Source organism: Macaca thibetana, chromosome 6 (genome assembly GCF_024542745.1).
Source record: "Macaca thibetana thibetana isolate TM-01 chromosome 6, ASM2454274v1, whole genome shotgun sequence".
NCBI lineage: Eukaryota > Metazoa > Chordata > Mammalia > Primates > Cercopithecidae > Macaca > Macaca thibetana.
The window spans coordinates 46805739-46832738 of record NC_065583.1 but is presented as its reverse complement, the minus strand read 5'-3'; the positions used below and the strand labels follow the sequence as shown (position 1 = coordinate 46832738).

Genomic DNA, 27000 nt, shown 5'->3' with positions numbered 1-27000 from the left:
GGCTGAGGCAGGCAGATCACAAGGTCAGGAGTTTGAGACCAGCCTGGCCAATATGGTGAAACCTGTCTCTACTAAAAATAAAAAAATTAGCTGGTGTGGTGGTGTGTGCCTGTAGTCCCAGCTGCTTGGGAGGCTGAGGCAGGAGAATCGCTTGAACATGGGAGGCAGAGGTTGCAGTGAGCCAAGATCACGCCACTGCACTCCAGCCTGGGTGACAGAGCTAAACTCTGTTTAAAAAAAAAAAAAATGCCGCGTGGTGGTGTGCACCTGTAATTCCAGCTACTCAGGAGGCTGAGGCATGAGAATTGCTTGAACCCAGGAGGCAGAGGTTGCAGTGAGCCAAGATCATGCCAGTGCACTCCTACCTGGACAAAAGAGCAAGACTGTCTTAAAAAAAAAAAAGTGTATCTGGGGGTGGTACTCATTCTATGATATACATTTAAGTTTGAGAAATACTGGTAATCTTCACTTTTGCTCTTGGAATTTGACTGCCTGTGAACTAAAGCTGTGGTCTCCAAAGTGGGGTACATGACAGTAATTTATTGAAAATCAGGAAGAGGCTGGACGTGTTGGCTCACACTTGTAATCCCAACACTTTGGGAGGCTGAAGTAGGTGGATCACTTGAGGTCAGGAGTGTCAGCCTGGCCAACATGGTGAAACCCAGTCTCTACTAAAAAAATACAAAAATTAGTAGGATGTGGTGGCACACGCCTGTAATCCCAGCTACTTCGGAGGCTGAGGCAGGAGAATTGCTTGAATCCAGGAGGTGGAGGTTACAGTGAGCCCAGATCGTGCCAATGCACTCTAGCCTGGGTGACAGAGTAACTCCATCTTAAAAGAAAAAGAAGCTGGGCGCGGTGGCTCAAGCCTGTAATCCCAGCACTTTGGGAGGCCGAGACGGGCGGATCACGAGGTCAGGAGATCGAGACCATCCTGGCTAACACGGTGAAACCCCGTCTCTACTAAAAAATACAAAAAACTAGCCGGGCGAGGTGGCGGGCGCCTGTAGTCCCAGCTACTCGGGAGGCTGAGGCAGGAGAATGGCGTAGACCCAGGAGGCGGAGCTTGCAGTGAGCTGAGATCCGGCCACAGCACTCCAGCCTGGGCGACAGAGCAAGATTCCGTCTCAAAAAAAAAAAAAAAAAGAAAAAGAAAAGCAGGAAGAAAATTTGAAGCTTCTGTTTTTTTTTTCTTTATTTTACTTTTAGAGACAGGGTCTCTTTCTGTTGCCCAGGCTGGAGTGCAGTGGCGTGATCATAGCTCACAGTAGTCTCAAACTCCTGTGCTCAAGTGATCCTCCCACTTCAGCCTCCTGAATAGGTAAGTAGGACTATACAGGTGTGTGCTACCATGCCTGGCTAATTTTTTATTTTTTGTAGCAGTGGGGTCTTGCTATGTTGCCCTGGCTAATCTCAGACTCCTGGCCTCGGGCAGTCCTTCCTCTACTGGGATTACAGGCATGAGCCACCACACCTGGATCTATTTTTCCTTTTTTTTTTTAAGTTGTAGAATATTTATACAAAACTAACAACCCATATGTGTTAAGTAAATATTTTAAAATGAAAGAGATATTTTTCTAAATAAAAATAACTTAGTGAGAAGACTATACTCATTTATTTATTTTCTACATCTGATGTCTGGCTGGTCATTGAGAAGCTTTTTTTTTTTTTTTTAAGATGGAGTTTTGCTCTTATTGCCCAGGCTGATGTGCAGTGGCCTTGATCTCTGCTCACTGCAAGCTCCGCCTCCTGGATTCAAGGGATTCTCCTGCCTTAGCCTCCCAAGTAGCTGGGATTACAAGTGCCTGCCACCACACCTGGCTAATTTTTGTAATTTTAGGAGAGACAGGGTTTTACCATGGCTGGTCTCGAAATCCTGACCTCAGATGATCCACCTACCTTGCCCTCCCAAAGTGCTGGGATTACAGGCGTGAGCCACTGGACCCGCCTGGCCTTATTTTTCTTTTTTCTTTCTACATCTCATCCTTTCTTTAACATTTTATTTTGTGTAAGGTTTTTGTTTTTTGTTGTTGTTTTTTGAGATGGAGTCTCACTCTGTCACCCAGGCTGGAGTGCAGTGGTGCAATCTGGGCTCACTGCAACCTCTGCCTCTCGGTTCAAGTGATCCTCTTGCCTCAGCCTCCAGAGTAGCTGGGATTACAGGCACGTGCCACCACCCCTGGCTAATTTTTTTTTTTTTGAGACGGAGTCTCGCTCTGTCGCCCAGGCTGAAGTGCAATGGCCCAATCTCAGCTCACTGCAGCCTCCGCCTCCCGGGTTCAAGTGATTTTCCTGCCTCAGCCTCCCAAGTAGCTGGGACTACAGGCACGTGCCACCATGCCTAGCTAATTTTGTATTTTTAGTAGAGACGGGGTCTCTCCATGTTGGTCAGGGTGGTCTAGAACTCCCGACCTCAGGTGATCCACCCGCCTCGGCCTCCCAAAGTGCTGGGATTACAGGTGCGATCCACCATGCCTGGCCACTTTATCTGTTTTTTCATATATAAAATTCAGATATAATACATACATTTTAGGATTGTTATGAGGATGAGGTGAAATTATACATTTAAAGCATAAATATGCTTAAAGCATGTAAAAATAGTGCCTGGCATATGGTAAGCCTACAATGAATGTTGGCTGGCACTATTATTATAATGGGTGAATAGGGGTAGATTTTCTTATGCTGTCTGCTATACACTGAATGTTTGTATCCTTTCCCCACCCCCAAATTCATGATGTTGAAATCTAATCCCCAATTTGATAGTATTTGGAGGCCTTTGGGAGGTGATTATGTCATCAGGGCTGGTGGGATCAGTGCCCTTATAAAAGAGACCCCAGTGAACTCCCTTGCCCCTTCTGCCATGTGAGAACACAGGAAAAAAAAAAGCTGTCTGTGAACCAGAAAGCTGGCTCTCTACCAGACACTAAATCGGCCAGTACTTTGACCTTGGATTTTCCAGCTTCCAGAGAAATAAAATTTTGTCTTTTGTAAGCCATCCAGTCCATTATTTTGTTATAGCAGCTAAAACAGACTAAGACCCTATCTTTCTTTTTAGTATTGATATAAAGCTATATATTTAGCAGGGACAGTCAGCTGTTACTGGTAAGTTAAAATCTAGAAAGCAAGATTCATTTTTTTCCTATGTATATGAAAGTATTTAAGAACACTTGGGTTGGGTGTGGTTGCTCACACCTGTAATCCTAGCACTTTACAAGGCAGTGGTGGGAGGATTGCTTGAGCCCAGGAGTTCAAGACCAGTCTGATCAAAACAGGGAGACCCCATCTCTATTTAAAAACAAAACAAAAACAAAAACACTTGTACCCTCAATTGAAAGGTCTTTAGAGGCAGCCAAATTCCAGATAGAGACAAATATTCCTTTTATTCATGTTTATATAATCACTATCATTCAAAAGCCTAATTCACTGGTGATTTGCCTATGTGATATGGCCTACCTTGGGCCAGGCTGATGCTTTTGGAGAAACAATGAAAAATGTTATACTGAATTCAAATTGTATTTCAAGGATGTATACTTTTGAAGAAAAAATGTTGGGAGATAAGTGGAGTAGTGTGATGTTTAAAAGTGCACTCCAGGCCGGATGCGGTGGCTCACGCCTGTAATCCCAGCACTTTGGGAGGCCAAAGCGGGCGGATCACCTGAGGTCAGTTTGAGACCAGCCTGGCCAATGTGATGAAACGCTGTCTCTATTAAAAAATACAAAAATTAGCCAGGCGTGGCAGCAGGCACCTTTAACCCCAGCTACTCAGAGGCTGAGAGGAGAATCAGTGAGCCGAGATCACGCCACCGCATTCCAGCCTAAGTGAAAGAGCAAGACTATCTCAAACAAACAAATAAATAAAAGTGTACGCCAGGCACAGCGGCTCATGCCTGTAATTTCAGCACTTTGAGAGGCTCAGGTTGGGGGATCACTTGAGGCCAGGAGTTTTAGACTAGCCTTGGCAACATGGCAAGACCTCATCTCTACAAAAAAAAAAAATTGTTTAAGTATGATCTTGTTGCAAATGAAGTACTGATAAATACCTATGCCCTTGAAAAAGCCTCTGCATTTGACAGAATATCGTGTATGTATTGTGTGTACTATAGCACCTCATTAAGACCAATCTGGCCAGGTACAGTGGTTCACGCCTGCAATCCCAGCACTTTCGGAGGCTAAGGCAGGAGGAATGCTTGAGCCCAGGACTTCAAGACCAGCTTGGGCAACATGAGGAAACCCTGTCTACAAAACATACAAAAATTGGCCTGGCACACATCCATAGTCCCAGATACTTGGGAGGCTGAGGTTAGCAGATCCCCTGAGCCTGGGGAAGTTGAGGCTGCAGTGAGCCATGATGACACCACAGAATTCCAGCCTGGCAACAGAGCAAGACCCTGTCTCAAAAAAAAAAAAAAAAAAAAAAAAGCCAACCTGAGTTAATTTCCTAAAAACATCAGGTCCACCATTTTTGTTGCACTTAACACCAAATTCCAATGATCTATTTGATTGTCCATTTCATTGATTTCAATGGAATATGAGCTCTCTGAGATCAGAGTCCATGTCTTATATTTTGTATCCTCAGTTTTGCATTTAATAAATACTTGTTGAGTAATCCCAGCACTTTGGGAGGCGAGGCGGGTGGATCACGAGGTCAGGAGATTGAGACCATCCTGGCTAACATGGTGAAACCCCATCTCTACTAAAAAATACAAAAAATTAGCCGGGCATGGTGGCGGTGCCCGTAGTCCCAGCTACTCGGGAGACTGAGGGAGGAGAATGGTGTGAACCCGGGAGGCGGAACTTGGCAGTGAGATGAAATTGCGCCACTGCACTCCAGCCTGGGGGACAGAGTGAGACTCCGTCTCAAAAAAAAAAATAAAAATAAATACTTGTTGAATTGTTTATGGTCACACAGCTAGTAAGTGGCAGACCTAGCATTTAAGTCTGTATCTATCTTCACTCCAAAGCCTGCCTGTCTGATACTGTATAGAAGATGTAGTTTGTGGTACATACATGGTATTTTAATTTTTTTCTGTTTGGCCTGCCCATATCAAGCAGCATTATTAGAATACGTCAATACTGCTTTCATTATTTGCACTCTGTGGCTAAAGGGACTGGAAAGAGGATGCTGCTATTGTAGATGCTAATGCAAGTGTTAAATTTAAGGAGTAACTTTACCTTTTTTTTTTGTTTTTTTTGGTCACCCAAGCTGGAGTGCAATGGTGCAATCTCAGCTCAATTCAACCTCCGCCTCCCAGGTTCAAGCAATTCTCGTGTCTCTGCCTCCTGAGTAGCTGGGATTACAGGCGTGTGCCACCACGCCTGGCTGAATTTTTTTTTTTTTGTATTTTTAGTAGAGACAGGGTTTCATCATGTTGGTCAGACTGGTCTGGAACTCCTGACCTCGAGTGATCTGCCTGCCTCAGCCTCCCAAAGTGCTGGGATTACAGGTGTGAGCCACTGCACCCGGCCTAGAGTAACTTAACCTTAAGAACAGGTAAGTGACTGGGTGCGGTGGCTCACGCCTGTAATCCCAGCAACTTGGGAGACTGAGGCGGGCAGATCACGAGGTCAGGAGATTGAGACCATCCTGGCTGATGTGGTGAAACCCTGTCTCTACTAAAATAGAAAACATTAGCCTGGCGTGGTGGTGTGCACCTGTAGTCCCAGCTACTCGGGAGGCTGAGGCAGGGGAATTGCTTGAACCCTGGAGGCAGAGGTTGCAGTGAGTCGAGATCACACCACCCCACTACAGCCTGGCGACAGAGGGAGACTCCGTCTCAAAAAAAAAGAAAAAAAAAGAACAGGTAAGTGTTAGGCCTTAGCAGCATCCTATTTATTTATTCATTCATTCGTATATTTTTTGAGTCCAGGTCTTGCTCTCTTGTTCAGGCTTGAGTACAGTGTCATGATCATGGCTCACTGTAGCCCCAAACTCTTGGGCTCAAGTCGTCCTCTCACCTTAGCTTCCCAAAATGCTGGGATTTCACACATGAACTACCGTGCCTGGTTTATTATATTTTGGAATCAGTGTCTTGCTCTATCATTCAGTCTGGAGTACAGTGATGTGATTACGGCTCACTGCAGCCTCAACCTCATGGGCTCAAACAATCTTCCCACCTCAGCATCCTAAGTAGTTGGGACCACAGGCATGTGCCACCATGCCTGGCTTTTATTTATTTATTTATTTATTTATTTTGTGTTGGCAGGGTCTCCCTATGTTGTTGCCTAGGGTGACCTCCAACTCCTGGGCTCAAGCAGTCCTCCTGTTTCGGCCTCCCAAAGTGCTGGGATTATAGGCATAAGCAATTGCACCCATCTGGGAAGCTCATCTGAGCCTTGGTATCCAGAGTTTTTATTGGAGTTCATCATGTAGATATGATTAATTAGCCATATGGCTGATTTCAGTTTCCAGTCCCTCAGGAGGTGGAGCTGATACCATGTGACCCAGCTTTTTCACACTAAATCACATTGTTAGACTATCTTGCATGACCCAGGGCCCCAGGCAAACAAAAACACTATGAAACATGACATCCCAAGGGTTTAGAAGTTACTTCCAAGAAGCCAGCAGTAAAGGCCACACTGTTCTTTGGCAAGGTTAAATCCTTTACACCTGCCCCTCTACATGGTAGAAGGGCCCATTTCCTTGATTTTTTTGGATTATGCTATTTCTTCAGTTCTCTCTTAGCTTTTCGTCAGAGGTAAAAGTAACCTTTGTAGTTTCCAGTTACTACAGCTAGATCATGGTGCAGTAACAAAAATCTCAGTGATGTTTTATTTCTCTGGGCTAGGAGTAGTGGCTCATGCCTGTCATCCCAGCACTTTGGGAGGCTGAAGCAGGCAGATCACCTGAGGTCAGGAGTTCGAGATCAGGCTAGTCAACATGGTGAAACCCCCCTCTACTAAAAATACAAAAAGCCAAGCGTGTTGGCTCATGCCTGTAGTCTCAGCTACTTGGGAGGCTGAGATACGAGAATCATTTGAACCCAGGAGTTGGAGGTTGCAGTGAGCCAACATCTCACCACTGCACTCCAGCCTGGGTGACAGAATGAGACTCTGTCTCAAAAAAAAAAAAAAGTTTATTTCTCATCTATACTAAACTATCCTCATGTGTTGTAAGAGGGGAAGCTTTACTTCACATCTTTCTAACCCCAGGATCCAGGATCCAGACTGATGGCAACTCTAACATCACAGTCCTAATGGCAGAGAAGAATCTTAGATAATCTCACATTTGTCACTTTCATTGACTAGTGCAAGTCACATGGCCGTGCCTGACTTTGGGGGAGGGGATGGCTGGAGAAGTACAGAGGAGCCACATAGTGGAGATTCGTTATAATATTTATAATATATCCAAAAAAGAGCTTCCAGAGGCCTGAACTAAATGAGCTCCTTATAGAGGCAAGTGGGATCATATGACTAACTTTGTGCAACATGAGTCTAAAAAACTAGGACAGTGGATAGACATTAGTAGGAGGCTGACTGCTTTAATATGAGGTAAAATTTTAGAAGTTTAAAGAATTTTAGAATTTTATACGGAGCTGCCTAGAGTGGTAGCAAATTCCTATATAAAAAATGAGTTGGTCACTATTTCTCTCATAGTGACTATTGTGAAGATAGTTCAGATTTTCGTGAAGCCCTATTTTGCATGGTTATAACATTTGTCTGCTCCGTTGAATCTAAAATAAGTTGGCTGCGCACACTGGCTCATGCCTGTAATTCCAGCACTTTGGGAGGTTGAGGTGGGAGGATCACCTTAGGTCAGGAGTTCAAGACCAGCCTGGCCAACATGGTGAAACCCTGTCCCTACTAAAAATAGAAAAATTAGCCGGGCATGGTAGCACATGCCTGTAGTCCCAGCTACTCGGGAGGCTGAGGCAGGAGAATTGCTTGAACCCAGGAGGCGGAGGTTGCAGTGAGCCGAGATTTGGCCACAATGCAGTGACCCAGCCTGGGTAACAGAGCGAGACTCCGTCTGAAGAAAAAAAAAAAAAAAGCTAAAGTCAACATATAGCATAAATGAGTAGATGTGTCAGAGGGTGAGTAAACCTGGAATGTCTCCTCTTCCTTGATCAAATACCCACTAGCTAGTGGTTCACCAAATGGCTGGTGCTATTTTACTAAGGTCATCAGCTGATATAAGTGTGCAGTTTCATCTTGGTGGCTAGATCTCCCTCTAAAGAGAGCTGGCTGGAAGATTTCTTGCTGATATTTCCTGGCTCATGGTGCTTCTGTGAAATATCTCCAGACTAACATGGCATTTAAAGCCCACTTCCAACGCTTCCTGGATTATTCAGTGGGTAAAGGTGGTTCTACCATTATAAATGTGCTTGCTGTTGTCTTCCTTGTAGCCACCACAGCTTCTACTCCACCAATTCATGTCTGGCACTTTCAAATCCAAACTTGAAACTCAAATCCTTTGCAAGTCTTCTTCAGTTATTCCCTTCAGTTGCAATGATTAATATTTGTCCCCATAATTTTTTTTTTTTTTTAATTTGAGACAGAGTCTCACTGTTGCCCAGACTGGAGTGCAGTGGCCAATCTTGGCTCACCGCAACCTCCACCTCTGGGGTGCAAGTGATTCTGGTGCCTCAGCCTCCTGAGTAGCTGGGATTACAGGTGTGCACCATCACACCCAGCCGATTTTTCTATTTTTAGTAGATACGAGGTTTCGCCGTGTTGGCCAGGCTGGTCTGGAACTTCTGGCCTCAAGTAATCTGCCTACCTCAGCCTCCCAAAGTCCTGGGTTAGAAGGCATGACCCACCGTGCCTGACCCTATTCCCATGAATTCTTATTCGAGATTTTATTGGAATGTTTATATTTGGTTATTTTCAAGAACAATATAACTTGTATGAGCTTAAAATATTTAAAATGGTAAATATTTGAAAATAGAATAGTATAATGAACATCTAAATAGGGGTGAATATTTTCTTTTTTCTTTTTATCTTTTGAGACAGGGTTTCGCTTGGTCATCCAGGCTAGAGTGCAGTGGCGTGATCTTCGTTCACTGTAATCCCTGCCTTCCAGGCTCAAGCGATCCTCCCGCCTCAGTCTACCAAGTAGCTGAGGTGAGTTATTTTTGAGACAGAGTCTCATTCTGTCACCCAGAGTGGAGTGCAGTGGTGCGATCTCAACTGACTGCAACCTCCACCTCCCAGGTTCAAGTGATTCTCCTGTCTCAGCCTCCTAAGTAGGTGGGATTACAGACATGCACCACCACGCCTGGCTAATGTTTTGTATTTTTAGTAGAGACGGGGTTTCACCATGTTGGCCAGGCTGGTCCTGAACTCCTGACTTCAGGTGATCCACCTGCCTTGGCTTCCCAAAGTGCTGGGATTATAGGCATGAGTGGCTGTGCCTGGCCACTCATGAGTATTTAAATAGCCCTATTAGCTTATTTAATTTCACAGCTCTACAAGGAAGACAGTGTCTTAATTTCATACATGTGGAAACTTTTGAAGGAGCAGTGACTTGCCCAAAATGCCATGGGAGGCAAGTGGCAGAAAGGCATTCAAACTCAGGGCTGTCTGACTTCCTTTGTTATTCTGGCTACCCCTCTACTGGGCCTGCAAATTATTTGACCTTGTTAGAATGAAAGTTTCTTTTTCTTAAGTGTTTTTATGTACAAATGCCATTTCAGACAAGAGTTTAGAGTTACAGATTTGCAACAGTGATTCTATGGTATGGGAGTGCTGTTACACATTCCCAAATTCTACCTCAAGAGCAAAAAAACCTTGCTTAGAAAAAAAATTTGTTTTTAGATAGGCTACTTAATATGCCTTAAAATCTGTGTACATATTTTAACTTTTTTATATTGGTATTTTCCTTTTACATATAAATAACACTGGCATGATTAATCCTGTTTTTTAGTATTTCATTTTTTTGAGACAGGGTCTCACTCTGTTGCCCAAGCTGGAGTGCAGTGTCACAGTCACAGCTTAAGGAAGCCTCAGTCTTCTTCCTCCTATCTCAGTCCTTTCTCCTATCTCAGCCTCCCTAGCAGCTGGCCCTACAAGTACTCATCACCACACCCAGCTAATTGTTTAATTTTTTGTAGAGACAGAATCTATATTGTCCAGGCTGGTCTCAAACTCCTGGCCTCCCGCTTCGGCCTCCCAAAGTCCTGGGATTACAGGTGTGAGTCACTCCACCTAGTTGGAATGATGTTTAGAATCATGTTATGAATCCCTGTCTGCCAAAAAAATCTTACCTTCCCAACCAGGGAATTCCACCTGAGCTTTGTGTCCAGAGTTTTTTTTTGTTGTTGTTGTTGTTATTGTTTGTTTTTTTTTTTGAGATGGAGTCTCGTTCTGTCCCAGGCTGGAGTGCAGTGGCATGATCTCGGCTCACAGCAACCTCCACCTCCCGGGTTCAAGTGATCCTCCTGCCTCAGCCTTCCGAGTAGCTGGGACTACAGGTGCACGCCACCATGCCCGACTAATTTTCATATTTTTAGTAGAGATGGGGTTTCGCCATGTTGGCCAGGCTGGTTTTGAACTCCTGACCTCGTGATCTGGCCGCCTCGGCCTCCCAAAGTGCTGGGATTACAGGCGTGAGCCTCCGCACCCAGGCCGCCCAGAGTTTTATCAATTGTTCACATGGCTTATCTGTCTCCAGTCCCTTACTAGGTTGAATGAATGGGCTTGCTTGTTTCGTGTGTTGTGTCCTGGCTTGTGTTTGTCCAGAAAAGTTGTTGCTCCTCCTTTCTTTCCTACTGGCAAGGCAGTACCTGGCCCAGGGCTGTGCTTACGGTAGAACTCAGTACTATGAATTGTCCATCTTCAAATAGCCTTCATTACATGGGGGAAAAGAGCAAGCATCCTCCTCTAGCCTCTTCCCATTGCTTAATAAAGTGTCTCCCTTTCAGTAGCTGCCCTAATTCTGGATCCTCTCAATTCTGACATCTGGAAATTCACAGGAGGAAGGAGGAAGAAAATGAATCCCTTCGAAGTGGGTTTGTGTGAGGTGACTGATATGTCAGATATCTCACAAGAAAAACATAATAGCGGTAGTTTGTTGTTCCATCCTTTCCTGTGGTTATGGAATAATGAATATGACAATTCAGTGGGGCGTAGTGGCTCACGCCTGTAATCCGCGTGGATCATCAAGATGGCCCATAAAATAAGGCTTTTCATTATCACATGATCCTGGGCATGAAGAGTCCCAACTCCCCTGATTTTCATTTATTAGGTCCTGTATCTAAGAAATGGGGTCAGCAGGAATTCCAGCATCTCAGAATTGTGGTGAAAACCAATACAAGTAAGGAAGTTACTAATTCCCCATTTGGTAGGTCTCTCAACCTCAGCCACTGGGGACGGTCGACGCCGGACCACCAACAGCCCAGGCCTAAGGCCACGACGCGCAAGCGCAGCCTGCCAGCCTGGCTCCCTCCCAAAGCTTGCGTGCAGGTCGGCGGCGGGAGATCGGGTCTCGCGATGAGAGTGTGCGTGTGCGTGCGCGGCCCTCGCGAGGTCGCGCACGCCGCCTCTAACACTACAGGGTGGTAGCGGCTTCTTCGTACTGCGTCCGGGGCAGGACTGTGCGCGGCGGCCGCGGCGGGTGCTGGGAGCCAGCGTCTGCCTCGCCGCCGCCCTCGCTGCCTGCCCCTCCGCCTTGGCCCGTTCTCCGCACCGTGCAGAGGCGGCGGGCTGGGGAGGGAGCGGCGCCAGCGCGAGGTTCCCAGCCGCTGGGAAGCCCCTAGACGCGCGGAGGGGCCGGTCTACGAGCGGCTGAGGTAGGTGGGCGCGCGCGGGCTGGTCAGCCGGCCGAGAGTGGAGTCGGGCGTCGGCGAGAACTGGCGCCTAGCTGGCCGGGGAGAAGAGGCCTCCTGCCAAGGGGCCCTAGCGTAGCCAGGAGTGAGAGGAGGGGTCCCGGACGTAGCCTGCTCTTCCCCGGTGTGGAGCCATTACGGGGGGACATTCCTCCTGCGGCGGGGGAGGGGGCCCCCTTTCTTTTCTTTGAGAGGTCGGAATCCGCAGTCCGCTCTCCGCCTTTAAATGAAAGTCTGCCGGCTGCAGATCGGCGTCGCGATGGAGTGCCCGTGGACTTCTACGCTTGCGGAACTCCCGAGTGGACGGACAGCGGCTTAGGAATTTTGCTTTTTAGAGGGTACGCAACCCTTTCTCTAGGGTGGCGTGCGTCTTCTGCAAACTTGTTATTGCCAGTACGTTAATAGTCGCTTTCAGCACACAACAGGTAATACATTCTAAACGCCTCGTGTCAAAATAAGGGGAGTCCTTATTTGTGCACTGTGGGGCCCAGTTAAGGATAGGAAGAAGACAAAGGAGGCCGTTATTTATGTGCAGTCCTATTATAAAAACTTCCCGTGGTGGGGCAGGGTGCATGGCTATTGGCCTCTGCTGAATGGACTTTGTGAGTAATTGAGGTGAGTTGCAAATCTTCATTTAGAATTATGAAACATATATGATTATACGGACCTGAAATAAATCTGTGAGAGTTACGTGATCTGTGATCTTTGGAGAACAGAACTTGGGTTTCTTGACGCTTTCTCCATGTTTAGAAAGCTTCAGGGATGCTTTGTGAAGTTACTAAAAATAGTTACAGTTCTTTATGTTGGCAGTAGTGACTGCCACATTCAAGAGAAGAGAAAGGAATTGTTCTATAAAGAAGGGCTCATTTTAGGGCTTAAACTTTAGGAGTTAAACACAATAAAACAACTTCAACGATGGCAAGTTTTAGCTTATGCTTTGAGTATTCGAATTTAGTCACAGTCCAGATATATAGAAGCTCTTAGTTGACTCTTGTACATTCAGTGAACTTTTTTTTTTTTTTTGAGACAGAGTCTCGCTCTGTCGCCCAGGCTGGAGTGCAGTGACTGGATCTCAGCTCACTGCAAGCTCCGCCTACCGGGTTCATGCCATTCTCCTGCCTCAGCCTCCCGAGTAGCTGGGACTACAGGCACCCGCCACCTCGCCCGGCTAGTTTTTTGTATTTTTTAGTAGAGACGGGGCTTCACCGTGTTAGCCAGGATGGTCTCGATCTCCTGACTTCGTGATCCGCCCGTCTCGGCCTCCCAAAGTGCTGGGATTACAGGCTTGAGCCACCGCTCCTGACTCAGTGAACTATTTATTGGTTGTTTTGTTTGTTTTGTTTTTTGAAACGGAGTTTCACTCTGTCCCCCAGGCTGGAGTACAGTGGCGCGATCTCGGCTCACTGCAGCCTCTGCCTCCCGGGTTCAAGCAATTCTCCTGCCGCAGCCTCCCTAGTAGCTGGGATTATAGATGTGCGCCACCACGCCCAGCTAGTTTTTGTATGTTTGGTAGAGACGGTGTTTCACCTTGTTGACCAGGCTGGTCTCGAACTCCTAACCTCGTGATCCGCCCGCCTCGACCTCCCAAAGTGTTGGGATTACAGGCGTGAGCCACTGCTCCCGGCCTCAGTAACTATTTAAAAAGATGATCTTTAATCTTTGATAGTCTACACAGCCTGTTCTATAACTCTTGGCTTCTATTCAGTCCACACCGTCTAGAAATATAGTATTCATTCTTTTTTTTTTTTTTCTGAGATGGAATCTGTTTCCTAGGCTGGAGTGCAGTGGCACAAAGTCAGCTCACTGCAACCTCCGCCTTTGGGTTCAAGCGATTCTCCTGCCTCAGCCTCCTGAGTAGCTGGAGCCACCGTGCCTGACTAATTTTTTGGATTTTTAGTAGAGATAGGGTTTCGCTGTGTTATCCAGGCCAGGCTAGTCTGGAACTCCCGACCTCAACTGAGCTGCCCACCTTGGCTTCCAAAAGTTCTGGGATTACAGGCCTGAGCCACCACGCTGGACCATTCTGACTCTTAAGAAATGTGGCTTGGGACCGGGCGCGGTGGCTCTCGCCTATAATCCCAGCACTTTGGGAGGCTGAGGCAGGTGGATCACGAGGTCAGGAGATCGAGACCATCTGGGTAACACGGTGAAACCCCATCTCTACTAAAATACAAAAAATTAGCCGGGCGTGGTGGCTGGTGCCTGTAGTCCCAGCTACTCAGGAGGCTGAGGGAGGAGAATGGCGAGAACCCGGGAGGCATACCTTGCAGTGAGCCAAGATCATGCCACTGCTCTCCAGCCTGGGCGACAGAGCGAGACTCCGTCTCAAAAAAGAAATGTCGCTTGCATATGTTCAATCAGAGTCTTTTGGCCTGACACGGTGGCTCACGCCTGTAATCCCAGCACTTTGGGAGGCCAAGGCAGGTGAATCACCTGAGCTCGGGAGTTCGAGACCAGCCTGGCCAACATTGTGAAACCTTGTTTATTCTAAAAAAAAAAAAAAAAAAATACGAAAATTAATGTGGCATGATGGTACGTACCTGTAATCCCAGATACTCTGGAGGCTGAGGCAGGAGAATTGCTTGAACCCAGGAGGTGGAGGTTGTTGCAGTGAGCCAAGATCATGCCATTGCACTCCAGCCTGGACAAGAGCAAAACTCCGTCTCAAAAAAAAAAAAAAAACACTGGGAGTGGTGCCTCATGCCTGTAATCCCAACACTTTGAGAGGCGGAGGCAGGCAGATCACCTGAGGTCAGGAGTTCCAGAGCAGCCTGGCCAACATGGTGAAACCCCTGTCTCTACTAAAAATAAAAAAATTAGCTGGGCGTGGTGGCATGTGCCTGTAATCCCAGCTACTCAGGAAGCTGAGGCAGGAGAATCACCTGAACCTGGGAGACAGAGGTTGCGGTGAGCCAAGATTGCACCATTGCACTCCAGCCTGGGCAACAAGAGGGAAACTCCGTCTCAGGAAAAAAAAAAGAAAAAAAAGAGTGTTTTAACAATAGCCCTGAAGTGGGAGGAGGAAGGCATTATGGAGTTCAGGGTTAAGCTCACATTATGCAAATACTTTTTATATAAACACAAGTATCCTGCATGTAAACATATAGTGATGGTTATGCACACAAGCATTTAATAGTGCTGATTCCCAACTTAATAAAGTTGAAGTCTGAAAATAGGAAAGGATTGGTTTTAGTTCTGTTTGTGTTTTTAAAGTTAATTATTTACATGAGTAATTCTCATATTCCTTGTCCGGCTTGTTTATGAATTATTAAGTAGAATACTGTTCTGATTTCTTGGCAGTAGCAGGGAAGGAATATATAGAACATACAGAAGCCCTACACTTCAGAAATGTTAGGTCAGGGTCTTTTTTTTTTTTTTTTTTAAGGCAGTCTCACTCTGTCACCCAGCCTGGAATGCAGTGGTGTGATCTCGGCTCACTGCAACCTCTGCCTCCCGGGTTCAAGCAATTCTGCTGCTTCAGCCTCCCGAGTAGCTGGGATTACAAGTGCATGCCTCCATGCCCAGCTAAGTTTTGTATTTTTGGTAGTGACGGGGTTTCTCCCTGTTGGTCACGCTGGTCTCAAACTCCTGACCTCAAGTGACCTCAGCCTCCCAAAGTGCTGGGAGTACAGGTGTGAGCTACCACACCTGGCCAAGTTAGTGTCTCATTATCTTTCCATTGGAATAAATAGCTTTACTCTTATCGATTTGTGCTTAGAATAGTGTTTTGCATGGAGTTGGCCCTCAATAAACATGAGTTATGTCAGAACTAAATTTACATAATATAAAGTAAAGGCATAAATGCTGGAGAATATTAAAGGAATGGAGAAATGGAGATGCTTGTTTTTTGTTTTTTGTTTTCTTTGAGATGGAGTTTGCTCTTGTTGCCCAGGCTGGAGTGCAATGTCATGATCTCAGCTCACTGCAACCTCTGCCTCCCAGGTTCAAGCGATTCTCCTGCCTCAGTGTCCTGAGTAGCTGGGATTACAGGCATGTACCACCATGCCAGGCTACATTTTTTTTATTTTTAGTAGAGACGGGGTTTCTCCATGTTGGTCAGGCTGGTCTCGAACTCCCAACCTCAGTTGATTCACTCGCCTTGGCCTCCCAAAGTTCTGGGATTACAGGCATGAACCACTACACCTGGCCAAGATACTTGCTTTTTAAAAATTACATGTCTTTCTTTTTATTTTTGGGGTTGGAGTTTCGCTCTTGTCTCCCAGGCTGAAGCGCAATGGTGCAGTCTTGGCTCATTGCAACCTCCACCTCCTGGGTTTGAGTGATTCTCCTGCCTCAGCCTCCTGAGTAGCTGGGATTACAGGTGTGCACCACTATGCCAGGCAAATTTTTTTTGTATTTTTAGTAGAGACAGGGTTTTACCATTTTGGCCAAGCTAGTCTCGAACTCCTGACCTCAGGTGATCTGCCTGCCTCAGCCTCCCAAAGTTCTGGGATTAGAGGCATGAGCCTCCATGCCCAGCCGCACGTCTAATTTTTTAATGGTGTGTTTTTTTCAGTGTGGATTGATATCTGAGTCAAGGATAGTGGCATTTTGCCTCTAAAGCCAATGTAAGCTGAGACTGTATATCCTGAGTGCTGATAGATTATGAATATTCATATATATACATATTTTATACATACATAAATATCTATCTATCTAGCTAGCTAGCTAGCTATATATATGTATTTGTTACCCTCCTGGTAAGTCACATAACTTTTTTTTTTTCCCCAAAAAATTTTCCCAAAAATTTTTGTAAATTTTTGTATTTTTAGTAGAGACAGGGTTTTACCGTTTTGGCCAGGCTGGTCTCGAACTCCTGACCTTAGGTGATCTGCCTGCCTCGGCCTCTCACAGTCCTGGGATTGTAGGCGTGAGCCATCGTGGCTGTCCTGGTTGTCTTTACTAACTCTGGCATTTGCTTTTCTTCCATTTGGAAACCAAATATCTTTGACTTTGCAGTCAGAAAGAATTTGTGGATATTTGGTGAGGAAGATGCTAAAAAGGTGAATAAAAACTTAAGTGAGAATATTTTAAGTTGAGTCTGTGTTTTCATTTTAGTATAATCGAGCGATTTCATGGTGAAGGGTGGATTCCTCACCCCTCCCCAACCCCCCCACCCAGGGAACGTTTGGCAATGTCTGGAGAAATTTTTGGTTGTCACATATTTAGGGGAAGGGAGAGAGGTGTTGCTACTGACATCTAGTGGGTAGAGGCCAGGAATGCTGCTAAGCATTGTACAATGCAGTGGACAAACCACACAAAATTATCTGACCCAAATAACAGTGCTGCTATTGAAAAACCTTGGTATGCTACACGGTAAATTGTTGGTTCTGAAGTTGAATTATCAAAAGTCATATTTGGCTTAACCATTTCCTAATGTGTGACCCTGGCAGAATGCTTAAAGTCTGTAAAATAGAGCTAATATTGTATGTTCCTTATAGGCTTGTACTGAGGATTAAATCAGATAATGTGCAAAGAACCAAGCTTATTATCTGGCACATAACAAAATGCTAAAAAATTGCTAACTTTCAGCCAATACTATATTTGGAACTCATCTTGAGAGTCTTTTTTCCCATCTGAAATTAGAATTTGAGCTAGAGAAATGATAATTAATAATCTAGTTCTTTTTGTTTTTGTTTTTTGAGACAGTCTTTCTCTGTCACCCAGGCTGGAGTACAGTGGCACGATCTCGGCTCACTGCAGCCTCTGCCTCTGGGTTCAACCAGTTCTCCTGCTTCAGCCTCCTGAGTAGCTGGGACTGCAGGCACGTGCCAACACGCCCAGCTAATTTTTTGTATTTTTAGTAGAGACTGTGTTTCACTGTGTTAGCCAGGATGGTCTTGATCTCCTGACTTTGTGATCCACCTGCGTCAGCCTCCCAAAGTGCTGGGATCACAGGCATGAGCTACCGTGCCCGGCCAATAATCTAGTTCTTGTATCTGTGGGGAGTGAGTGAAAAAAGTATTCCACTTAATATTTGTGTTTAGCCCAGTCTTGTTTTATGTTCTCAAGTCTAAAAAGCTTTTGCCATAAACAAGTGGCTTCTCACTGTAGATGTTTTTCCATCAAATTGAGACTTTAAGCCAGCTTGCCAATTGCTCTGTATCTGTTGATTTTCAGCAAATGTTTCATAATTTAACAGAATTTGATTCTGTGACTTCATGCTCATTTCCTTTTGCCTTTACAAACTAAAGTAAGTTTACAGTGGTTTTGGCTAACCTTATTACCTGTTTGTAGCCTCTGGGAGTAACTGTTTTCATAACTGAAGTTTTGGTGCACTTTCACATGTATGAAGGGTGCACACAAATATCTCCTAACAACTTGGGGCTAGACCTTAATATATATTAGTGACTTTTTCTAAATCCAAATTGGAACCCATATCTTTCTCTCTCTTTCCTCATCACAACATAATACTGTAGTCTCTGTAAAACTCTCATTTCCGGCCAGGCGCAGTGGCTCATGCCTGTAATCCCAGCACTTTGGGAGGCCAAGGCAGGCTGATCACCGGAAATTGGGAGTTCAAGACCAGCCTGACCAACATGGAGAAACCTCGTCTCTATTAAATATACAGGCTGGGCACAGTGGCTCCCACCTGTAATCCCAGCACTCTGGGAGGCCAACGCAGGCAGATCACGAGGTCAGGAGATCGAGACCATCCTGGCTAACGTGGTGAAACCCTATCTCTACTAAAAATACAAACTATTAGACGGGTGTGGTGGCGGGCACCTGTAGTCCCAGCTACTTGGGAGACTGAGGCAGGAGAATGGCGTGAACCCGGGAGGTGGAGCTTGCAGTGAGCTGAGATCACACCACTGCACTCCAGCCTGGGTGACAGAGCGAGACTCTGTCTCAAAAGAAAAAATAAATAAAAAATAAAATGAAAATACAAAATAAAAATACAAAATTAGCCAGGCATGGTGGCGCATACCTGTAATCCCAGCTACTCGGGAGGCTGAGGCAGGAGAATCGCTTGAACCCAGGAGGCAGAGGTTGTGGTGAGCCAAGATCATGCCATTGCACTCCAGCCTGGGCAACAAAGTGCGAAACTCCATCTTAAAAAAAAAAACAAAAAACCTGCCATTTCCTCTGTCTAAATGATATGGCTATTTAGAGCTGATTTGTTGTGGTAGTGGTTTTAATAAGTCCTTTATATATATATAAAAAATCACAGGGATATCCTTACAGATAATATAGAGACTTTGGACCTTTTTTTTTTTTTTTTTTTTTTTTTTTTATTTCAAGAGCAGGAATCTTGCTGTGTTGCCCAGGCTGGATTCAAACTCCTGGGCTCAAGTGATCCTCCCACCTCAGCCTCCCTAATAGCTGATGCCACCATGCCTGGCTGGACTGTTTTTTAATAAGTCACGGGGCTTGTGTAAGGGAAGATGATCGACACTATATTTATGATCAAGGGAGAAAGCAACGTTGTACATTGAACTTTTTGTCTTGATAAATATACCTTAAAAATAGGAGGTATTGGCTGGGCGCCGTGGCTCACACCTGTAATCCCAACACTGTGGAAGGCTGAGGCAGGCAGATCACAAGGTCAGGAGTTCGAGACCAGCCTGACCAATATGGTGAAACCCCGTCTCTACTAAAAGTACAAAAATTAGCCAAATGTGGTGGCAGGCGCCTGTAGTCCCAGTTACTCAGGAGGCCGAGGCAGGAGAATTGCTTGAACCCAGGAGGCGGAGGTTGCAGTGAGCTGAGATTGTGCCACTGGACTCCAGCCTGGGCAATGGAGTGAGACTCCATCTCAAAAAAAAAATTTTTTTAAAAAGGAGGTATTGTATTATGGTTGTTATCCGTATTTTTGTAGTATAAGTCGTAAGGATTTGTATAATGTTCACTCATTTTAGCTAATGGAAATCTTTTTTTACCTTTTGTATTGGTACTGCCTTCTATTGGGCTGGAGGATATTTGAAGAGAGTCAGTACCTTGGGCCAAGAGATTGTATTCTTTACACTTGATCTTAGCCAAAAGGCCAAGAAGCAGTAGAGATTGTGTTCATTGCTTGGCACATTCTGTCTTTTGTGAAGTGTAACATATACTCAGGGTTCTGTATAAATAATAAAATAACGATGGAGTGTCCATCTTGTGGAAACTGTTGTCAGGCCAGTAGTATACATGTGAGAAATACAATAAAAGGCCAACAGGAGGCATTCCAAGAACATCAGGCAAACTGAAATAAAGAATTGTGTTAATAAGAATTCTTGGCTTTACTGTTATTCTTTTGAGGTTTAGTAATCTAGAAGAGAAAAGCCCACAGAATAGAACATTTGTTTTTGACTTACACACTTTTCCAGTTCCTAACGGGAGAACATTATAGCTATGAAATCAGTATTATAATAGAGTTATCTTGTATGATGTTTGTTCCATGATTAAATTGAGAAGAACAAGTATCCTTGAATCTGCTGATGTGTGTTTGTTTATAGGTGGTCTGGAGTCCTGCCTGTCAGCCTAATTTTAGGTAGCCTGCATAATTGTTGGGAGACAGACTGTTTTCTCACTGAATGCTGCATACAGATATGTATTTGTGTATGTGTATTTATATATATTTGTCTTTTATTTTTGGTAGAAAATGATGCATCCTGTTGCCAGCAGTAATCCAGCTTTCTGTGGGCCTGGCAAGCCTTCCTGCCTCAATGAAGATGCCATGAGAGCTGCTGATCAGTTTGACATATATTCCTCCCAGCAAAGCAAATACAGCCACACAGTCAACCACAAACCAATGGTTTGTCAGAGGCAAGACCCATTAAATGAAACACACTTGCAGACTACAAGTGGCAGAAGCATAGAAATAAAAGACGAACTAAAGAAAAAGAAGAATCTCAACCGATCTGGTAAGCGTGGCCGGCCTTCGGGAACCACCAAATCAGCAGGATACCGGACCAGCACAGGCAGACCCCTGGGAACCACCAAAGCAGCTGGATTTAAGACAAGTCCAGGCAGACCTTTGGGGACAACTAAAGCTGCGGGATACAAAGTCAGCCCAGGGAGACCTCCAGGTAGCATTAAAGCTCTATCCCGTCTTGCCGATCTTGGTTATGGCTGTGGCACTGCTGCTTTTCCTTACCCTATGATGCATGGCAGAGCAGTTCACGGGGTAGAGGAAACTAGCAGTGAAGTCAAACCACCCAATGAGTGAATGAGGCAGGGAAAGAGGGCCAGGTTTAGAAGGAAGATTGTGAATAATCCCAAAGCTTCTTGGTTTTATTTTGATATACATAATTTTATGGCCTGGGCTTTCCAAATTTGTTTTCCTGTTTGGTTTTTTTCCTGCTTTTGCTCAAAAACTGCCATATGCTGACAGATGCACTCAGGGCATGAGCAGTGGCATTGTATTTGTACATAGGTTCAAGTGTAATACCTAACTAAATCATTTTTGCTTTTCCTTTAGCGTTATGGTCATGTCTCATGTTTCATTACTATTTTGGGGCTGTTCTAAATAGATGCTTTATGTGATAAACAACTGAAACCATTATACCTATTCGTTTGTGAAGTAAGCCTACAATATAATAAATATACTAATGTATTTTTAACTGGTGGAGCAAAAAAGCAAACTAATGAATCAGGATTACTTGAGGTAATGGCTGTGTGAGTTTTTGTAACATTTATTTTCACAAGACGGGACACAGATATTTGTATGCTTTGGCATTTACATCCACTTCAAATGTTAAAAAACTTATTTTTAATGTTCTAGGTTTAAGCAGCTTGTAATTTATTGATCTACATGGCATTAATTGATTTAACCATTATTCCTGAAATAATTCTTTAGTGTTTGCCTTTGAGCAGTGATAGGTTGTGTATTTTTTAATTGCCTAAGAGCATATATACCAAACACTACAAGCAATTCATATTTACAGAAAATTTAAACTTTTATAAAAACTGCACATTACATTTTTGGTGAAATATAGTGCATTCTGAGGATAGCATATTTCATATAATAGAAAAAGAAACATTCTCTAGGTTTGCATGTAGCTATAGTCACTATATTTTGCCTTTCATATAGAAAGTTTTAAAGTGTCATGTTTAAAAACATTTATTGGCTGGACGTGGTGGTTCACACCCAGCACTCTGGGAGGCTGAGGCGGGCGGATCACTTGAGGTCAGCAGTTCAAGACCAGCCTGGCCAACATGGTGAAATCCCATCTCTACTAAAAATGCAAAAATTAGCCAGATGTGGTGGCGGATGCCTGTAATCCAAGCTACTCGGGAGGCTGAGGCAGGAAAATCCTCAAACCCAGGAGGCAGAGGTTGCAGTGAGCCGAGATTGCGCCACTGCCCTCCAGCCTGGGTGACAGAGACTCCGTCTCAAATAAATAAATAAATAAATAAATAAATAAATAAAACCATTTTTTAATGTTGCTCATTTATTTGGAACATTTTTAGTTTTTCTCAGAAATTGTCCCATTGCATTAGCACTTACTGTGTTTTCAGGTTTATATCTACCAAAGGACATAAATTGAATGGTAGACTGTAAAACTGGTATAAACAGAATGCAGTTTCCTGACCATCAGAACCCAAATATTAAGAAACATATAGGAATCCATCTATGCATGAAACATGTAAAAAATATGTTGGTTAGTTTAATTAAAAATCTTATTGTGGCTCCAGTGAGACCATTTCATCCAAAAGATTTTTTCCCCCAGTGATGTTTGCTTTAGAAGCAAGATAGAAAGGAAGAAAAAGCATTAGGTAGATATGTATAGTAGGGACAGAGGGAAATCTTTCTTTTTTCCTTTCTGATAGTAGTATTTCTTGTTACACATTTTATTTATTTTGAGTTTGTTCTAAATAAAATATTATAAACTTCAGACTTGAAAAAATTCCACTGAACTTTAAAGTTACAATGTTCATATTTGGGATTTTAAATGCCTTTGAGATTAAAATGTAGAATTGCAGGACCCAAAAACTTTTAAAATAATTAAAATTTTAAAAGGGCACATGTTGTGTTTTTTGGGCTTGCTCTCAGTTAATGCAAACTCTGATTGCAAATGGATGTCATGTTTCGTACCTTTTTTATCAGGAAAAAAGCAGCAAGCCTTCAGGTGTTCCAGTGATGCCTGACACAATGAGCTGGACTTTATGCTGCTCTTTACAGTAAGAGGTGTTGCATTGTATGTGGGGACTATGTGCACTGGCATCTAAGACAGTGACCTCAACAATATTAGCTTTGCACAAACCATAGAGAACGATGTTGGATGGCTACGTAATCAGTTATAACATTCTGGCAGCTAAATTGCTACAAGAGCTTCTTCTTGCAGAAGCTTAAAATACAAGATTTTTAATAATTTACTCAGAACAGTATAACTTCTGACACACACAAATGCTTGCCTCTTCATTCATATGTTCGTTACCTACTCTCCACATGTGTCTGTCATTTAGCTGTTTCTCAAGATGATGTTCAGCAGTCGGCTGCTTAGAATCTTTTTCAAGCCAGTTTCTAAGAAAGTTGTTTAATGTTCTACCATAGAATAATGCACACCATTGTCAAAGATTTGATTGTTGTGTTTTATGTAAGTCCATTTGACAATTTATTTCCCTTTCAGTTTATTTTCCTTCCTTATTTTGTTATACATGCCCTTCCCTTTCTCCCCTGCCTTTCCTACATTCATTCCTCTTCCTCTGCCCTTCAGCACATCTACTTACTGGTGCTGTGCTGTGTGTCAGAAGATAAAACAGGTGTATTATTGTATAATGAATTTTGTATACATGTTTATGAAATGGTGAGATCAGCTAAAGGAGGCATGTTCATAACAGTGTTTATTATCAGGAGCTATGTCCCAGGAAAAAAAAAAACAACAGGGAGGGGCAAATGGCTACAGTTGTAAATGGATAACATCATTTAGAAAGCTGAATTTACTGTTCATCTGAGCGGTTACCTGGAGTATTATATCTATGCACTGGTGAGCATCTCCTGATTCCACTTACCTTTCTCCCTGTGAACAGTTTACTGGTGCCGTGCTGAAGAGAAAGACATCTAAGTGATAACATGAATGAAGTCTTAAAAATTTAAAATATTTTTACTGCTATATAAACTAAAGACTACATTGTGCATCTTTTCTAACACTGTCTCTTGTTACGATAAACACTGAAATAGCATGTTAAACAGTTGCCTATACTTTAATATAATCAGTTGGGGAAAACTGGCCTTTTCTCCCCCACTGTATGATTGTTTCTTGAACAGTAAATTGCTAATTTTATACTGTGTGACTCTGTTCTTCACAAAATACGTTTCATTATTCTATATTTAAACTGTTGGTCAGAAAATGATCTGCAATTCAAGTAAGTTTGCATTACTTTTTTCTTTAAAAAGTACTTTAACATGCCTTATTTATTATATTAGCAAATAAGGAGCTAATAGATGAAATTTTCATTTTTTTTGACAAATGTAACCTTGCATAACTAATATTTAGGATGATTTTGATACTATCTTTTAGAGTTTTGCACTGGATATTAAAAAAATATATTGGCACAATATACTGGAAGAAAATGAGTAGTATCTGGTTTAATTTTTAATATTTAGGGACATTTAAAAAAATCAGTGTTTTAATTAGACTAAAAATTCTTTATATTTTTTATTTGCTTTTTAAAAGAAACATCTGTCAAAGTAATATTGATTCCAAACTGATGTTTGTGTGAATTTACATGTCTATTTTCATGAACTAAGAATAGAGTTTCTTTGAGTTAAGGAGAAAAAAATATATATTTGGGTCCATTTATTAGGTTAAAGTTGACCCTTTCAGTGTAAAAATAACCACAGTGTGTGAGCTAAAGAAAAAAAGTAAATTTCTCCTTTATATTCTAAGAAGCTTTAAAAGAACAATTCAGGGGATATTGATAACTGCTACTCTGTCAGTCATTGTCTCTATATGCAGTAAAATTTTATGGTCCCTTTATAGTAATATAAAGAATTCAAACAGTTTTTCAAAACATTTTTTTCCTTGGACATAAAAAATTTCGATGCTATTCTATTTTTGTTTTTATTATAGCTTAACTGTATGCTGTTAAACTCTAGGATGTATCTGAATCTTTCCTCCCCCCCCCCCAATATATAAATCTGTGCTCTCACATATAATGTATTTAATTTTTGGAAAATTTAATGCTATAGTAAATCAAGTGTGTGATTTAAAGTAATCAGATCACTTTGATTCTTTAAGTTTTCAGAATTTCTTTTTTCCACAGGTAATTTTGGAGAAAATAATTACCAATTAACTGATAATAAGCACGCTGTCCTCTGCTGTAAAAAGTCTGAATAGATACTGTGTATGTTTTTATGTCCATGAACTTGAGCTACTCGTGTGCAATTATGTGTATGGGAATGGAGTAGTGTTCATGATTTGTATCTACATCATCATATGGATGTATATTTATTAATAAAGTCATTACTTTAAAACCAACTGTGTTTACTACTTTGTTTTTTAGTATGGTACTTTTCAAGTACTTAAGTGGTAAATGGTAAACCTTTTTCATGACTGTAGATTTTGTGTTTTTCTTAGAATTTTGCTTTTTTTTTTTCTTTTTTAAAAGACAGGGTCTCACTCTGTCACCCAGGCTGGAGTTCAGTGGTGTGATCATAGCTCACAGCAGCCGTAACCTTCTGGGCCCAAGCAGTCCTCCTGCCTTCCCACCTCAGCTTCCCTAGTAGTTGGGATTACAGGTACATGCCACCATGCCCAGCTTGATTTTTTAATTTTTGTAGAGATGGGGTCACCTATGTTGCCCAGGCTGGTCTCAAACTCCTGGTGTCTGGCCAGGCGCACTGGCTCCCCCTTGTAATCGCAGCACTTTGGGAGGCCAAGGCGGGTGGATCACGAGGTCAGGAGTTCGAGACCAGCCTGACCAAGATGGTGAAACCCCATCCCTACTAAAAATACAAAAATTAGCTGAGCATGGTGGCACTTGCCTGTAATCCCAGCTACTTGGGAGGCTGAGGCACAGAATTGCTTGAACCCAGGAGACAGAGGTTGCAGTGAGCCAAGATTGCGCCACTGCACTCCAGCCTGTGCGAGAAACAAAGATAAATCAGAATACAGCTAGAAATAAAAAAATGCATCAGACAAATAGTTCTACTAAAAGACTAATACTTAAATTTAAACATTATTGATCCCTTTGGTTTTTTTTAAAAATTAGATATTAAAGATGGCTCATTTTAAAATTTATTTAGAGATACAGTCTCTTTCAGACACCCAGGCTGAAGTACAGTGGCACAATCATAGCTCACCACAGCCTTGAACTTCTGGGCTCAAGTGATCCTCCCACCTCAGCCTCCAAAGTAGCTGGGACTACACCCAGCGTATTTATTTATTTATTTTGTAGAGACAGGGTTTTGCTATGTTGCCCAGGCTGGACTTGAACTCTTGGCGTCAGATAGTCTTCCTGCCTTAGCCCCCCATAGTGCTAGGATTACAGAAGCAACATAGCTCATTTTGTTATTTTTTGAGACAGGGTCTTGCTCTGTCACCCAGGCTTAAGTACAGTGGCACGACCTTAGGTTACTGCAACATCCAAATCCTGGGCTCAAACGATCCTCCCAACTCAGCCTCCTAAGTAGCTAGGACTACAGGCATGTGCTACCATGCCTGGCTAGTTTGTATTTTTTTTTTTTTTTTATCATGTGCGTGTGTATTTAAATAGAGATGTGGCCTCACTAAGTTGCCCACACCTGTCTTGAACTCCTGCGTTCTAGGGATCCTCCTGACTCGGCCCCCCAAAGGCTTGGGATTACAGGCATGAGACACTACATCTGCCCTGCTCAGATTGTTAAAAGTCCTTTCACTCATACATGGCCATGTGCTGTTGATTAGGTGGGCTATTCCTAATGTGGGAAAAGATCTACACCATCATAGTTATGGACAGTTTGGGCTCACAGGATTACTTATTTATTAAATATATTTTAGTCCATTTTTTTCTAGTTCTTCATAGAGTTTCTGTAATATTTATTTTTCCATTGTAATTATATTTCCCCATATTCTCAAGCAGATCATTTGAAAAAGCTAACCAACTGAAGAGAAGGCAGTCTGCCTTTATCACCTAGAATTTAATTTTAGGGTCTCACTCTGTTGCCCTGGCTGGAGTACAGTGGTGTGATCACAGCTCACTGCAGCCTCAACCCTCGGCTCAGGCAATCCTCCCACCCCATCTTGGGTAGCTGGGACTGCACGTGCACGCCACTATGCCTGGCTAATGTGTGTATGTGTGTGTGTGTGTGTGTGTTTGAGATGGCGTCTCGCTC

General features: G+C 43.3%; 2 protein-coding genes across 3 annotated transcripts in view; one reads left to right on the top strand and one right to left on the bottom strand.

Annotated features, from left to right (window-relative positions):
* Window positions 1-27000, bottom strand: part of SAR1B (secretion associated Ras related GTPase 1B) — a 1003791-nt gene that overhangs the window by 239106 nt on the left and 737685 nt on the right. The window lies entirely within an intron of this gene.
* On the top strand, window positions 11462-25165 carry C6H5orf24 (chromosome 6 C5orf24 homolog). 2 transcript variants are annotated; one of them, XM_050792878.1, is made up of 3 exons: window positions 11462-11726; window positions 20341-20770; window positions 22792-25165. In XM_050792878.1, the coding sequence occupies exons 2-3, from the start codon at window positions 20344-20346 to the stop codon at window positions 22830-22832; spliced, it is 468 nt and encodes a 155-aa protein (XP_050648835.1). In that variant the 5' UTR covers window positions 11462-11726; window positions 20341-20343; the 3' UTR covers window positions 22833-25165. The 2 variants fall into 2 exon arrangements, with proteins under 2 accessions (XP_050648835.1, XP_050648834.1); XM_050792877.1 differs by having other exon boundaries at window positions 20341-25165.